The following is a 15,495-nucleotide window of genomic DNA, read 5'->3' as shown; positions in this document are numbered from 1 at the left end:
ATCTATCTATCTATCTATCTATCTATCTATCTATCTATCTATCTATCTATCTATCTCTCCTTGAGGCAAGAATGAATATATGGCAGCAATTGTTGGCAAAACTAAGCAGCACTTATCTGGTGCCAATGGATCCAGTGGGGGAGGACACATGAAAACTACTGGGCAATCTAACGCTTGTAGAGAAGCAGACATACTCAAGCCAGGGGCGGGGGTGGCATCGTAGAGAGAATTTTTTGAGGGGGGGGAGCAGGAGGAACAATGTGCATACATGCAGGGGAACCAGAAAAAAAACAACAAACCATGTGTGATCTGTGACTGTAGAAGTCCTTTTGTAACAGTTTATCTGCCGCAAAAGGCCTCTTTATGGGGACTAAGATGCACTGGACCTAAGTCGTGGCATTTTAAAAAATGTTTACTGTGATTTGAATGAAAGTTTACAAAGCATGTAGGTTTTTCAGTCAGTTCATTATTTATGCATATTTTGTTCCATAACATTAACTAAATTGCCACAATGTAAGATCATCTATCCATTCTCAATTGTCTTTCCTTTTACCTGTCTTTGTGTTTATTATCCATTTGTTATTTTCTCCTCCACTTCTCTTCCTTCTCCTTCCCTAGTAACCACATTAGAATGATTCTGCATGTAAACTTTCTTTTATGAATAGCGGCCTTATACAATGTTTGTTATTTTGTGACTGGACCATTTCACTCAGGATATAAGTATCTTACCTTCCTCTCCTCACCCCTTCAGCAATTCTAATAGAAGTCAGTGGTAAAATGGGGTGGATTCCCCCCCCCGCCCCAACATGGGAACACATCACCATGAGCTTTGGCCTTTTGCTTTGCAAAGTGTGTAAAATGTTTTATTGGCATATTAATAGCTAACCAGGGAGCTTTGATGGTGTGGTCCACAGGGGCTTGCTCTATTAACCCAAAGTGGTGCCCCTCTGAGGATTCTAATCCTTCAGTGTCTCCACAGGAGAAAGACTGGCCGTCTTCTGGGTGATTTGCAGCCTCCAAAAAGCCACTGGAGGTCATGTATGAGTTCCCACTCTACAGCAAAGAGTTGTGAATGGGTTTACTGTCAACTCAAAAGTCAGTGGCTACAAATCACCAGTTGCTCTGTGGGAGAAAGATGGGCATCTGTTCCCTTAAAGATTTATATCCTCAGAACCTGCTGGAAGGCTGCCATGGTCAGAACCTGATGGATGGTCACCATGGTCAGAACCTGATGGATGGTCACCATGGTCTGAACCTGCTGGAAAGCCGCCATGGTCAGAACCTGCTGGAAGGTCGCCATGGTCAGAACCTGCTGGAAGGTCACCATGGTCGGAACCTGCTGGAAGGTCGCCATGGTCTGAACCTGCTGGAAGGCCACCATGGCCAGGCATTCACTTGAAGGCAGTGGGTTTGGTTTGAGCAGCTTGTAACTGAGAAGTTCAAGAAACATGCTAAATGCTCACCAACAGGAAAAGAGTCAAGCTAAAAAGGCTACAGGTTGCTATGATAAACAAAACTAACATTTAGCAATTAAAAGGAAATACAAATACACTTATGAGTACACTGACATCTCAACAGATAGCTGAAGGAACCAAAGGTCCAGAGGATCTGAGGCTAATGGCACCAATGGTACAGGTGACGAGCCTAGCCCTCCCTTCCAAACAAGGCAATAAAACAGAAATAATCTCACCAGGGTATACTTTTTTATTTATGTGCTATCCATACACAGAGTCCCATTAGTGGGGCCCTACTCCCTCACCCTGCCCGTCCGGCAGGTGCTCAGCGCACCTGGGCCAGGTTGTGCTTCTTGTACAGCATTGCCCGTCTCTTCTCGCGCTCGCGCACAAAGGCGCGCAGGCGTGCTGTGGAGAAGGTCACGGCCGCGGGCCTGGACCCCGGGGGCCCTTCCTCAGTCAGCCAGGGACACTGCAGGCAGCTGGATGCACAGGGCCGGCCCCTAGAACACCCAGGAACAGAGGCAGGGCCGTCAGGTGTCTGAGCCCCTATTGTAAACAGGGCCAGGCCCGACACAGTGGGCTTGAAACCCTTGCTTACCATGGGTGGACACACAGCGTGCTGCGGAGGAAGGCCACAGCACCCCCTGATAGTCCCGCGTAACAGCGGCCCAACCGGACGAGGCCCTTGCGCAGGCCTTTCTGCAAGTCGCGAGCGCCCTCACTGCTCACAGGATATTCAGCGCTCAACCTGCAGAAAAAAGGCCCAGAGTCTAAGTCCCCAGCAGATGGATCCCGGGGTAGTGGTGTGTGAGCACGTGGTCATCCATCGCCCTCGGCTGGACCTCAGACCTGCCCCTCCCATGCAGCACATCTCCCCAATGGGCTTAAGGACTCACATGATGAAGGCAGTCACTCCTATGGCCCAGACATCGGTTTGCGGTACTGCACCCTGGCCCTCCAGGAGCTCCGGAGCTGGGGAGGGGCACAGTAGAGTGGGCAGAGGTGAGAAGTGTGGGTGGGTGGACACTGTAAACTGTCTGGAAGGAAGGGCACACAGCAGTGGAGGACTGGACACAACAGGGAGGGACTGAGGCCGTTAGCAGGTAGACAGGAAGTGTGAGTCTGCCTCCCAGCCACCCCTCACTGGACCGCCAAAGCCCACATCCGCACCCATGGTCTCCATGTAATCCTTGAACTTCTCTGACGGCAGGACCTTCTCCTGGGTGAGACTCTGGGCGTTGCCAAAGTCAAGAACCTTAAGCAGGTTGTACTCAGTGACAATCAAGTTCTCAGACCTAAGGTCCAGGTGCACGATGTGCTGGGAGTGCAGGTACTGGGCGGCACTCAGCATCTGCCACAGGTAGTCCTTCACCTCTGATTCTGAATAGGAGGTCCTAGAGACATGAGGGTCAGCTTAGCCAGGTTCTGGGATGCAGAATGGGGAGGAGGCCAGAGGAGTACCCAGGAGCCAGGACCGTTGAGATTGCCTGGCGCCTGGGGGCTTGGGTAGGGCAGAGGGTGCTGTGGGCATTTCCAGCTGGTCTGAGCCTCTGCCCTCACCTCTCGGCCAGGCAGGGGAGCAGCTCTGGTCCAGAACACAGCTCCAGGATGAGCACCAGGTGCCGTGGGCTGAGGTAGGCCCCGTGCAGCTGCACTAGGTGCGGGTGGCGCAGACCCTTGAGGGCCTCATATTCTCCCAGTACAGCTGTCTTGTCCTCCATGCGGTAGGGGATGATCTTGGCTGCCAGCGCGCGCCCACTGGCCTTCTCCCGGCACTGCCGTACCACACTGAAGCGGCCCCTGGGCAAGGGGAAGCCTCAGCCAGGCTCATGCGTCTCCTCCCCATGCAGCCACCCTGTCACCCTCTTCCCCTCCCCCACACAGAGCAGCAGGGGAAACGTGGAACCAAACAGGGTACATTCAGAAGGAGGTGCAGAACCTTCCAAGGGTGGAATCAGTGGTCAGGGAGGAGGAGACGTGTATGGGACACGCTATGAACCAGATGCATTGGGAGTAAACTGTGGAGAGGGAGGCTAAGGTAGGGTGGGTGCCTGTCCCTGCCCGCCTGCCCCGGCCTCAGTACCTCCGGATCTGCGTCTGGAAGGCGAAGGTCTGTGTGCTTGAGAGGGGCTGAGCTGGCTGTGCATGGCCACTCTCTTCCTCAGAACCTGTAGAAAGAGGAGCGGGGTGATTGAGAGGCTCAGGGACCATACTCTAGCCGGCCCCAGCATCCTCCTGGACACTCCGACATGTCATACTCCCACCCCTTTAAACTCACGGAACACACACTTGTATCCCTAATTCTTCAGACCACATGAGTGGGGCATAGCAGGCAAAACAAACAAACAAACAAACAAACACCATGAGGGGTGATACCAGACACCCTGAATCCCCAGCACCGCAATGGGGAGCTCAGCATAAATCTGCCAGTGAACTAATTTTGTTCTCGGTAGCAGGATGTGGACAGTGAGGAGTACCAGAGTGCTGCCCACATAAAGGCCAAAAGGGGCTTTATCTGAGAGACAAAGTCAGCGAGGCAGCTCTGAGGCCAGAACAGGAGCCTCACCTACATGGTTGGGCCCCCCGAGGAGGACCTGCTCCGAGGGGCTACTGTAGGGGCCCATGCCCGCCTTGCTGACACAGGCTGTCCGGAACGTATACGTGCCGGCCCGCGGGAGCCTGCTGGTTAGGTAGCAGCAGTCAAATATGTCAGTGGCCAGAGTGATCCAGCTTCCACCTGGAGCACACAGGAAGGAAGGAGTAAGAGTTCCACTAATGGAATGGTGAGGACAGGGGCTCCAGGGCGTACAGTCAACTGGGTGTATCCTTGACCACCCCCACTGGAACCTTAGAAAGCCCCTCAGAGCTGGACCAGCAGAGAGGTACCTACCTTCCAAGCAGCACTGCACAATGTAGGTCACGGGGCCACAAGTCTCCACAGGCTTCCATACCAGCAGCACCCCATCTGCATATACCTCTCCGATGTCTGGGCGTGGAGAGGATGAGGGGAGCTCTGTAGGGGTGGAGGTGGGAAGCAGCTCTGAGACGCAATTATCTCCAAATGACTACCTGAGTCAACTATGAGCCTTCTGCATGTCATAGCTCCTCTGCCAGGCTGTCCAGTCCCATTCATGCCTGGTGGCTGCTGCCCGGGCTCTCCAGCACACTGTCCTCTGGTCTTGGCCACTGGGATGGGGGTAGGGTGTATATTGATGCAATGTGAAGAGCTCTGGTGGTGCAGTGGTTAAGTGTTTGGCTACTAACCAAAAGGTCTGAATCCACCAGTCACTTCACTGGAGAAAGAGGAAGCAGTTTGCTTCTATACAGATGTCTGGCCTTGGAAACCCCTACGTTGTAAGGTGCTGTCAAGTATGACTCATAGCGATGCTGTGAACAACAGAGCTGAACCCTGCCATCCTCATGGTCTCTGACAAACTTGAGCCCATTGCTGCAGTCATCGTGTCAGTCCACCTGGTTGAGGGTCCTCCTCTCTTTCACCATCCCTCCACCTTCCTAAGCATGGTGTCCCTCTCCAATGAAGAGCCTCTCCTAACAACGTGCCTGAAGTATGTGCGACAAAGCTTCATTATCTTTGCCTCCAAGAAGCCCTATGTCTGCACTTGGTTCTGTCAGTCCATGGAAACTCTCTGGGGCAGCGCTGTCCTGTCCTAGAGGGTCCCTGGGAGGTAGACTCAACTCGCCAGCAGTGGGTGGGTGTGGGTTGCAGTGTGAACTGTCAGATGGCCCAGCATCTCCCAAAGCCTGCTTCAGGGGGCTTGTCCAGATTGGGGGCTCTCCAGGGGTCTGTCCAGGAACCTCCATTGCCATGACCTTCCTCAAGATCGTCAAGATAGGGGGTCTGGCCTGGGACATGCAGACCAAGTACGAAGAGGCTTGTGCAGACTCTGTACCGAGAGCCTGAAGGCAGGGCCCCATGTCTGGTTCTAGCTCCCCAAATCTCCTGGGAACTTTGTTTGGAGATCATAGTATTAACTTCAACAGAGAGACAAAGCAAGCAGAATCTTCTGTGTGTATCTGCTGGAGGAATGTGGCTGAGAAACAGCCGTAGGAAGGAGTGGTGGAATCAAGTGCTTGGGAAAGCTCGATTCTGACAACAGGCGCACTTCCCGTCTGGACAATGGAACCATCAGGCTTTGCGCCAGTGTTCTAGGTAGAAGGGGCCCTGTCCTCCCTCCCTCTCTCCTCCCTCAATCTCTTTCTCTGTCCCTCCATCTCTCTCTCTGTCTTTGTCTCTCTGTCTCCCTTTTCTCTCCTTTTTTTCTGAATGTGAGGATTTAGCCATAGAGGGGTTCTCTGTGCATCTGTGGAACCTCCCTTCTGCTCGTCCTCCCCACCTTCGGCCTCCAGCTCCACCTCTTGTTCCCAATGAACATTTCCCCGTCTTAACATTTTTTGTATCTCTCACTTTGCTGTGTGGTGTTCTTTGAAGTATTTAACATCTTATGTGTAATGAGGATGAGTGGGGTTCCAGGCAAGAGGGGGTCAGTGCCCACCATCTTGTGGGGACACTTGACAGAGTCATCATAGGTCACAATAGTCAGCTTACAGCCCGTGGCCCTGTCAGAACTGGGGGATACCACACTGGGGGCTGTGCTTTCCAGGACCACACCTGCCCTGGAGACTCACAGAGTAATGTGACGAGGTCCCAGGCCCAGGCAGAGATCCCAGGGAGAAGATAGTGGCATCACCGCCAAACTCTCCCTTCCCCGACCGCTGCGTCACCCCTGCCAAGGGGGCCTGAGTGGTGCACGCACCTGCCTTCCGGAGCACGCCTGTGGTGGCTGCTGTGCCCAGCACATTGCTCACACTGCAGGTGTACACACCCAGGTCCTCGGCTGTCACCACCAGGATGGTCAGAAGCTGGAAATTCTTGAGAGTGGAGGAGATGAGAAGCCGGCCACTGCTCTCCAGGGGTACCCCATCTGCCAAAGGACGAATTGAGGGGTGCACCTGGTAGCTGCCTTCACCAACACACCTAGCCACATGGCCAGTCAGACGCTCTGCTGGGCCCACACTTGGCCTGTGACTCTCTCAGCTCTGAGCTTTGCCCTCAGGTGAGCTCTTACCTTTACACCAGCTGGCCTGTGCAGCGGGCTGGGCTGACACCTGGCAGGCAAGTGTCACGGACTGGCCCAGGACCACGGTCTCATCCGAGAGCTCCTTTAGAAATGATGGGGCTGAAAGGGAGAGTAAGAAAGCAGCTCAAGAGATGTCTCACCAAGGCACAGTGTCATCAAAGGCCTGGGCCGTGTGGCTGGAGCTGGTAGTACAGGCCCTGCTGGGACGCTGCTCTCTCCTAACTCATCCTTCACCACTCTCTGGTCCAGAATTCATCTCAATACTGCCACCTCCTCCAGGAAGCCCTTGGGGACTGCTCTACTCCTCCACACTGCGGCTACTGAGCCTTCAGTCCAGTCCAGGGTTAGAAGTTTGTCCTACTGATGTGTGTGCCATGGACGTTGGAGGCCACTGTTTCCCCCCTGCCCACCTCCCCATAACCAGGTCCTCCTGAAACTGAGAGAAGATTGAAGCCCTGGTCAGGGCTCTCACCTCGGTCCCTGCTCTTCAGCCGTAAGGAGGCCAGACCTGATCTTTTCTTGGAGATGCCCTCCTTCTCTGGATCTGTAGGGGGAAAGAGGTGTCCATGTAGGTCTTGGCCCATGTACTCACTTTCCTCTAAGCAGCACTAGCTGCGTCCCACTACCTGGAGCTGTGGGCAGTAACAAACCCTGGACCCTATATAACCCTGTCTGCTACGCCTCATGCTTCTACACACCAAGCAAAAACCCAAGAGTTATATTGAAAATTGGAGCTAAATCTGTTGCTACTGATCCCTCACCCCTTCACACCTGGTTGCTAGGGCCCATCCTAGGCCGGGACCACCTTTGGGAATGAGTGAAGGTGTCTAGCTTGGGGTCACGGCCCTGGACCAAGATCTCACTAGACACGCTGGCTGCAGGGGGCAGGTGTCAGTTCTGAATGCCCCCACCCCAGCAAAGAATCTATATCTGTGTCCAGGCCTCTCACATGCTGTTAAATCCCAGGGCTGCATCTCAGGACCATGAGCAAAGGGTTCAGAGGATGAGGGAGCACACAGAGGGCTTCCTGATGGGACTGGGCAGGACTCTGAGTAGGGGTGAGAGGTCAAGGTGACCCCAGGGGTGAGGAACTGGACATGCTCAGTAAAGCCTAAAGAGTCACCTTCTGGCCTGCCTGTCAGGATCCGGGAGATGTGGGCCACCGAGGCCTTCACCCTCTTGCGCAGGCTGTGTTCTGTGGGCTCTTCCAGTGGCAGGCACCCCCCAGAGAGCTGGAAGAAGCTCCGTGAGGAGGGCGATGCCTTCCGCTTCCGGCCCAGGGCAGCCTCCCCCAGCAGGGCCTCCATGTCCTCTGGCTCCTCCTCAGTGATCTGCAGGCCAACTCGAGGGTGGACAGCCAGGCCGGCAGGGCCGCCCAGCTCGCTCAGCCAGGACCACGCCGCCTCTGGGAGCTCTTCCAGCCCCTCCTGGTCCTCCTCTGGAGTGGAGGGTGACTCCTGCTCCACAGGCGGTTTGGGGACCTTCCTGAAGATCATGAACTCGAATGGGAGGTACTTGATGTCATACAGGTCAGAGAGGTTGAGGTAGGCTGGCTCCACCTCGGAGATGTCTAGGGACAGGGTGTCAGCTGCCTCTGCATCGCCTGAGAGGTCCTTGATCTGCACCAGGGAGACCTGAGAGCCCTGGCCGAAGTCCTCCCACGAGGTAAACTCTGGGGAGCCCTTCTGAGAAGGCCTGCTCCCCTTGGGCATGAGAACAGCACCAGCTGGGGGCAGTGGGCTCTCGGCCACTATGTCTTCCTGTTCCTCTGAGGATTGAGACTGGGCCCAGGCCATCCTGGCCCACATGGGACCCTGCCCCAGCATACCCCCTGCATCCCCACCAAAGGCAAAGGCGCCGTAGCCCGCCACCCCTGCATAGCCCCCGCGGCACCCCAGGGAGAACTTCCGAGTGGTGGCCTGCTCCTGAGGCCGCTGCTGAGTGGTCTCCTGGGATAAGTCCTCTGTATCCAGGAAGGCTCCAGGCTCTGTGTCCGCAGGGGAGGGTGGCACGGCCTCCTTGGGGGACAGGCCTTCCTGTAAGGCGGGCCCTATAGAACATTCCTTAGAGCCTGGTACAGGACTGGCTTGGGCTGGGGTGGGGACGGCCTGGGGTTCCCCTGGGAAGGATGGGCTTCTTGGTTCCTGGAAGCCGGCTGCGTGAGATCGGGGCTGGAAGGAGTTTGAAAGCTGTTGTGCAGCAGCTTCAGAGGCCTCACAGCCCTCTTGGGGAACAGAACCCCAGTCAAAGTGAAAAGAAGGCTGCTTCCAAGGACTGTCTTGTAAAACCCTTGGGCCTGTGGTGCCGTCTGTGGATGGAGACAGTTTTGATCCCTCTTCAGAGCCTGGTGCCATGCCTGGGGCTGCCTGGGCAGGGGCTGTGGAGCCTGGGGGCCGGGCCCCAAGATGCAGGGTGGCCAGTGCTGTGGGCCCCTTAAGCAGAGAGGGGCCTGAACCCTGTGCAGAGCAGTCCTCTGAGACTTTCCCAAGTCCCTGGGATCCCGGGTGTGGACACTGCCCTTCAAGGCAGGTCTCAGGTGTCTTCTCCTGCTCCTCAGGGAAGGGGCTGGTGGTACGTGGCCGATCTTGATCCAGGGAGCGGCTGCGACCAGGGGCCATGTGGGGTGTGGAGCTGGGCAGCCTGAGGGCTGACTCAAACGAGGGTGTCTTGGTCATCAGGGCGGCCTGCTCCTCCCTGGCAGCCTCCTCCTCCAGTGCACGGTGCTCCAGCAGGGGCTCTCGCAGGCCGGGCATGGCCCTAGCAATGTAACCCCCCTTCAGCAGGTGCCGGCGGGCCCTCGCCAGGTGCTTTCTGCTGCCCATGGCTGAAGGTGAGGAGCCGCGCTCTGAGCCTTCCTCTGCCTGCTGGTAGAACAGGCTCCGTATGATGCTCTGGCGGGGAACAAAGCCTGGGGAGGCCGGTGGCACGCCACCCTGGGCCCCGGCAACCACTTCTTGGCCCTCCTGGGCCACAGGTTTTACCACAGGCAGAGAGGGGCCTTCAGGTGCCATGCAGACCTCAGCCTCCTCAGGGAGGCTGGAAGAGGGCCGCAGGAAGCCCCTGGGGTGCAGGAGCGGGGAGTGGGACACAGGGGAGGGTGGCAGTGACTTGGCACGGGCGTATGGCGCAATCTCGTTGTCCGAGGAGGAGCTGCTGGAAGAGCCGCTGGCATCTCGGAGCAGGTGGCGCGAGACCCCGAGGGATGGGCTGTCAGGGGGGCCCTGGAGAAGCTCAGGGATGGAGCGCATCACCAGGATGGACTTGTAGCACATCAGGGAGCGCTGGGGAGCAGCAGGGGGGATGTCAGAGCTCAGGGCTCCAGTGGTGCCAGGGGCGGAACAAGGAGCACCATGCTCTCTCCAACATTCCTCCTGTTCTTTCCTGCATGCCCTCTATTGTCCTGGGGCCCCTGTGGCTGTGATTGTGCATGTACCTCCTGCCACCAGCCCTTCCTTCTCCCTGAGTGTTTGAGACCTGTCCTGTGGCCTGTGCAGCAGGGCCTGGAAGAAGGACACTAACCTCATGCCCAGCACTCAAGAAATAGTCCTGAAGGATCCTACTGGACCATAAGTGGTCTTGGGCTTGGGTCTCCCCCATAAGCCTTGCACCCCCACGCCAATAGCTCCCTCTCAGCATTGTGAGACACACACCCACCTGCCAGCGGCTCCGGGCCAGGAGGAACTTAAGCTGCTTGGTGTTGATGAAATGGGCCTCCTCTGCAGGCAGGGACTTCTGCAGGCAAGGAAGAGAGGGGTCAGATCGGGAGAGACCTAGAGCCTGGCTGTGGGCACCAAGCCAGGGTCCCTCCCAAGATGGAAGCCCAGCTGGAGCAGATCAGCCCAGCTCTGCAATCATGTGCAAGTGGAGGGGGCTTGTCACTGGTTATGATGGCTCCATAGCCTTTCCCTGACTGAGGCTTCCAATTTAGTTCTAATGCATGGGAGCCCCTGAGCCTGCCTCCTTGAGCCAGTCATGCTGGGGTGAGATTAAGGGGAGGCACTGAAGCCCTCTGCTCCAGTCTAGAGGTCCCAGCAGCCATTACAATGATCCACTGATGGCAAATCCTCTAGGCACCAGCCCACATTGTTTCCCTCTTTGAACGACCTGGGGCAGTTCAGTCTACTCACCAGGAACCAAGGGTGAGTGAGGCACTGGGAGGCCCTGGGCCGGGCCCTAGGATGAGAAGCAAGCATGAGGGTCAGACCAGGGGCTGGCCAGCCAACCCTAGAGCTGGGCCAAGCAGGACACACGGATGATGGGATGAGTGGGCACTCACTCTGGGGCCCTCTGCAGGGTGGCCTTGATGAAATCCTTGGCATCCTCACTGAGGTGGGCAGCCACAGGGCTGCTCCAGGACACCCGTCCTTCCTGAACGTTCAGCAGAGTGGCACGGTCACTCTCACCCGCAAACGGTGATGAGCAGGTCAGGCTGAAAGGCGGGGGGAGAGGGGTCTGTCCAGAGGGGACCTGGGTTCTTGTGTCCATGTGAGAGAGATCTCTAGGTCAGAGTGCTGGTTCTCTCAGGCAGAGCTGTTGGGGGTTAGGGGTCTCAACCCTCTTGCGTGTGAGCTCTTAGCAAACCCGTGAGCTTTCATCCAAACCCTGAGAATGCCAGCAAGTGTCTCAGATTTGCCCAGCAAGCGCCGCATTAAGTAAAGTGGGCCAAAGTTCAGCCTGGGGTGAGGAGCAGGGGTCAGCCTGCAGTGAAGACCCAGACACATCTGTGCCACTGGAGCTCCTCCAGGCAGCGGCCATTGCTGAGTGACCTCGCCTAACAAATCACTCAAAACCCTTTTGGAAAAGCACAGTTTTCTGCCTCATGACCTGGCAAAGCTGCTTCTCATGACAGGGTGCATGTGAGAAAACCTCAGCAGTTATTTCTTATCAGAGTTGGCACGACTGCCTGTTCCCAAGATAGCAGCCAGCCCACGGTGCCGGGGGTCTCTAATCTGGCTGGGACGCCAGCCTGCGTGGGCATGACTCCAGGGGCCTCCTAGGGACGGGTCTGGGTTGAGCTATCAGAAGTGATAGGATGACACCAGGGCTGCTTACCAGAGGTAGGAGATGACTCCCATGGCCCTGTGAGGAAGCAAACCACAAACTAAGTCACCCAGGCTCGCCTTGCAAACCAGGGGTGGGGAAGGGTGCACATGGGAGGACTGGGAGCCGTGGCTGGGTTCCAAGCAGCGACTGAGCCCCTCTCTGTCTCTGGTGTGGAAAGGGGGGGGGCTAGTGACATTGGGGACCATGGGTTTGGGGAGATGGGAGACCTGTCCATCCTGGACCTCACTCACCAGATGTCGGATCCCTCGCTCACAGGGGTCTGCTCGATGACCTCGGGGGGCACAAACTCCGGAGAGCCATATTTGCTGTACTGTGGCTCAGATGGTGTAATTTTTTGGGCAAAGCCAAAGTCACAGATTTTGATGTCCTCCTGAGCAGGGTGCACCATGAGGATGTTGGCAGGCTGTCAGCAGAGGTGGGGGAGTGAGTGGACGACTGAGCCTGCACTAGGACACTCGGGCAGAGGGGGCATCGTCACCTCAGACCACGAGGCCGGCGGAGTGGCAGGAGCCCCAGGGGAAGCTTTAATGGGAGCATCCCTGAGTCAGAGCTCCACCCCACCCACAGGAGCTTTGGAGGTGGACATGTTTTTTTTAGGGACACTGGAGGAGGCCCCTTTGTTCACACAGGGGTACACAGCCAGGCACCTTTATGTCCAGGTGGAGGATGCCACTGGTATGCAGGTACTGCAGCCCCTCTACCAGCTGCTGGATGTAGATCTTCACCTGTGGGGAAGCCCCCAAACTCAAGATGAGATCTGGTCCAGCCCTCCCCAACTACCAACTCACTCCCAGCCCTGCTCCCTGCAACTCCTTCCACATCAAACACACCCACTTCTCCCCTTCAGGCTCAGAGCCCAGGACAAGTCCTACAAGGCAAGTTAATGTGGGATTCTGTGTGTACAGCCTCAAATGGATCCCTCTGGACTGGGACAGGCTGAGCCAAGTCCTGGGACATGAGAAGAGTCCATGTGTGTTCTCAGGAGGACAGCCAGAAGACGACTAGGGTGGCAAACAGGTGAAAAGACTGGCTCCGGTTCGGTATAAAAGTGGGAAGATGAGTGGTCAGAGAATGGGAAGTTTGAGGACCTGGCTGAGGGGCTGTGACAACCCCTTAGGCCTGGAGGAGGTGCCGTCTTTGAGCTAGAGAGGATACTGCCTTAGATGTGGCTTTGTTGGACATAGGTCTAAGGCTGAGGTCATGCTGTGTCTGCAGAGACAGGCCATCTGAGCCAGTGGGACAATTACCTCAGCTTCTGTCACCACGCTCTTCTTGAACAGACGGTCCAGTAACTCCTCTGATGAACATCTGAGCCCCAGTCAAGAAGAATACTGGGGCTGAAGCCTGCCTGCTCCAGATATTTGAGTCACAGCGAGGCAAGAGGGACCAGGGGAGGTCTTACTTTATGGTGTGGACTGGAGGCCACTGGGTTGAGTGAGGGGCTCTGGCGGAACTCAGGGAACAAGGAGGTGGGGAGGAGCACCACAGGACCACAGTGAGCACCTGAAGGTAAACTGGGAGCTGGGGGGCTACTGGGTTGGGGGAGGATCATGAAATGAAATCCAACTCAGTATCCAGCAGAGGCTGCTTTGGGAGGGGCCAAATGGGGCTTAAGCTGACAGGAGAGTGAGCTCATTCAATGACACTGATATGGTTGTGAGTGACTGGGAGGGGCCCAACCAAGGATGGTGGGGTAAGCGTGGAGTGTTTGTGCCCTTCCTTGAACCTAGGTGAGGGATCAGGAGAAAGCGAGGCACGCAGCACAAACTCCCAGGCCCTGGAGTCTGGCAGCATGCACTCCGAGCTCTAGAACCCAGGGCCTCAGAACTGTGTTGCCCTGTAGGTGGTACAGGAGTCATGGAGAGAGGCCTATAAGCCATCCCTACCAAGGTAGAGCCTGAAGCTTGAAGCTGTTTTCAGTCCTTCCAGCCAACACAGTTGTTGCCAGTTGAACACCAGGAAGCGGCTCCAGCAAACTCCACGTGGGGCAGAACTGGCCCGCTGAGCCCTGCCCAAATTCCCGCCCACAGACTCATGAAGTCTAAGACTGTGGCTGGGGTCAGATTAGCGGCAGAGGGTTTTGCACACCCAGGCTGTGGTCAGAGTGACCAAGGAGCACATGCAACTCCTGCAGAATAGGGCTGGACTCTGGCCTTGTCACACCCTGTCGACCCTAACACACCCCTCCCCATGTTCTAGAGGCCTGAGGGCAGGATACAGCTCCAGAATGAGGATCAGGGTCTTCCGGGTCTCAAACTGGTCCAGCAGCTTGGTGATGAGTGGATGGCTGAGGGTGGCGAGGATGTCCCGCTCCTGGTACGCCTGGGCCCTTGTCTTACTCCTCAGGGGGATGAATTTGGCAGCACAGGACATCTTGTTCCCCTTGTGCTGAACTCTCTTCACGAAGCCAAACACGCCCCTGGTGGAAAGAAGCTCATGGTGGTTTTCCGTGCTGGGGCTCAGGCCACTCCTAACACCAGAGGACAGGGTCATACCTGCCGATCTCCTCCTGGACCTCATAGAAAGAATGCAACTTCCTCCGACTACTCGGCCTTTCTGATTCTGGCTCACTTTCTCCTATAAACAAGGCAAGGAGATCGTCCATGTGGGCAGACGTCAAAGTCTGGTCTCTGCTGGCCAACCGAGTGGTCCTCCCTCCCCACATACAAGGGCCCTCTCTGGACAGATGCGGCTGGGCTCAGCCTGACTCACCCCTGAGGACCAGCAGCTCTGCCTTGCACAACACTTCACCGCTGGCATTTCTGGCCAGGCAGGTGTACACACCAGCATCATGCTCGGCCACGTCCCGCAGCACCAAGGAATATGTGGTCCCATCCTGCTGCTGGCTAAGCCGTGGACTGTCCTCCAGCCGGGTATTGTCCTGGGGGCTCAGGAGTCAGAGAGGCCAATACCCCACCCAAGGGCCCAGGAGCCCCAAGTCCTAGACCCTATTCTTGCCTTTCTTCACACAAGTGGATCTCCCAGTACCTGCTACGTGCTCACCACTGTCTGTCCCGAGAGGGAAATTCTGGATGAAGGGTTCTGGGCCCACCCTGCCCTCTAGAGCCAAGAAATCCCGCCCCTACCTTGTACCAGGTCACAGTGGGCTGGGGGGTGCCTTCAATGATAGCCTGGAACTGAGCCGTGCCACCGCTCAGCGCCTGCACGTCCTCAATGGTGACCTGCATGGATGGTGGCCCTGGACCGAGAGGGAGTCTGTGAGCCCAGAGCCCAGCAAGGCCATCACAGCTCATCCAGAGCATCGACTCACTGCTAGAAATACAATGGCAGAATGTCCCAGCTGACTTTGGACTGTTGGGGAAATGTCCCCATGTGGTCAAGTCCATGTTTTCCCCATGTGCCAACTTGTCAGTGACCTCCTAGCCACAGCAAAGAAGTCTGGCCAACACAGTGATGGACCAGGGACAGAGGACCCCATGAAACCCAGATCACAGTGGAGAGGACCCAGGCTGGGACACAATGGAGGACCATGTGGGCCCCTCTGGGCAAAGATCCCCGAGATCCCCCCCCCCGCTGGGCCCATTCTCCGTACTTGTGACACCAGTGTCGCTGGCTTGATACACATAGGTCCTGTGGGTGGTCTCCACGAACACGTGGCTGTGGGCATCCCACAGGGTCTCTGCTGCCCCTGTTCCAGGCCAGCCTACGCCCTCTATCCTGTGGTCACAAATAATGAAGATGAGATTCTCCCAACAGCCCGCTCATCTAAGAGGGCAGCCCCTCCCCACTGCCCTGCCTTCTGGCTCAAAGAAAGGGGCTGGCAAGCATCATCCTGTTCACCCCTGAGGTCCAGAGCCCTGCAGGCAGGGTGAGTGTCGGCCTGCCTTACCTACCATGCACCTTCAGTGACAGGA

The 15,495-nt window shown here is 56.5% G+C and overlaps 1 protein-coding gene and 1 pseudogene across 1 annotated transcript in view; both read right to left on the bottom strand.

Annotated features, from left to right (window-relative positions):
- LOC102851727 overlaps positions 1–1,354 on the bottom strand; it is a 4,464-nt pseudogene extending 3,110 nt beyond the window's left edge.
- A 425-nt stretch (positions 1,355–1,779) lies between these two features.
- The window catches only part of OBSCN (obscurin, cytoskeletal calmodulin and titin-interacting RhoGEF), a 212,129-nt gene continuing 198,413 nt past the window's right edge, over positions 1,780–15,495 (bottom strand). Inside the window, 26 exon segments of the mRNA XM_006894039.1 lie at positions 1,780–1,957; positions 2,056–2,205; positions 2,354–2,429; positions 2,628–2,851; positions 3,018–3,257; positions 3,541–3,625; positions 4,024–4,194; positions 4,348–4,470; positions 6,233–6,400; positions 6,545–6,655; positions 7,029–7,100; positions 7,680–8,942; positions 9,069–9,489; positions 9,538–9,837; positions 10,211–10,288; positions 10,684–10,729; positions 10,833–10,985; positions 11,609–11,635; positions 11,851–12,023; positions 12,268–12,345; positions 12,868–12,928; positions 13,839–14,039; positions 14,116–14,197; positions 14,333–14,501; positions 14,707–14,819; positions 15,174–15,298. Of these exon segments, the coding sequence (XP_006894101.1) occupies positions 1,780–1,957; positions 2,056–2,205; positions 2,354–2,429; positions 2,628–2,851; positions 3,018–3,257; positions 3,541–3,625; positions 4,024–4,194; positions 4,348–4,470; positions 6,233–6,400; positions 6,545–6,655; positions 7,029–7,100; positions 7,680–8,942; positions 9,069–9,489; positions 9,538–9,837; positions 10,211–10,288; positions 10,684–10,729; positions 10,833–10,985; positions 11,609–11,635; positions 11,851–12,023; positions 12,268–12,345; positions 12,868–12,928; positions 13,839–14,039; positions 14,116–14,197; positions 14,333–14,501; positions 14,707–14,819; positions 15,174–15,298 (4,888 nt within the window).

This window comes from Elephantulus edwardii, unplaced genomic scaffold (genome assembly GCF_000299155.1).
Source record: "Elephantulus edwardii isolate Elephantulus edwardi_28Jun2011 unplaced genomic scaffold, EleEdw1.0 scaffold00133, whole genome shotgun sequence".
In the NCBI taxonomy this organism is placed as follows: domain Eukaryota; kingdom Metazoa; phylum Chordata; class Mammalia; order Macroscelidea; family Macroscelididae; genus Elephantulus; species Elephantulus edwardii.
The sequence above is the reverse complement of the archived record's forward strand: the minus strand, read 5'-3'. Positions and strand labels throughout refer to the sequence as shown.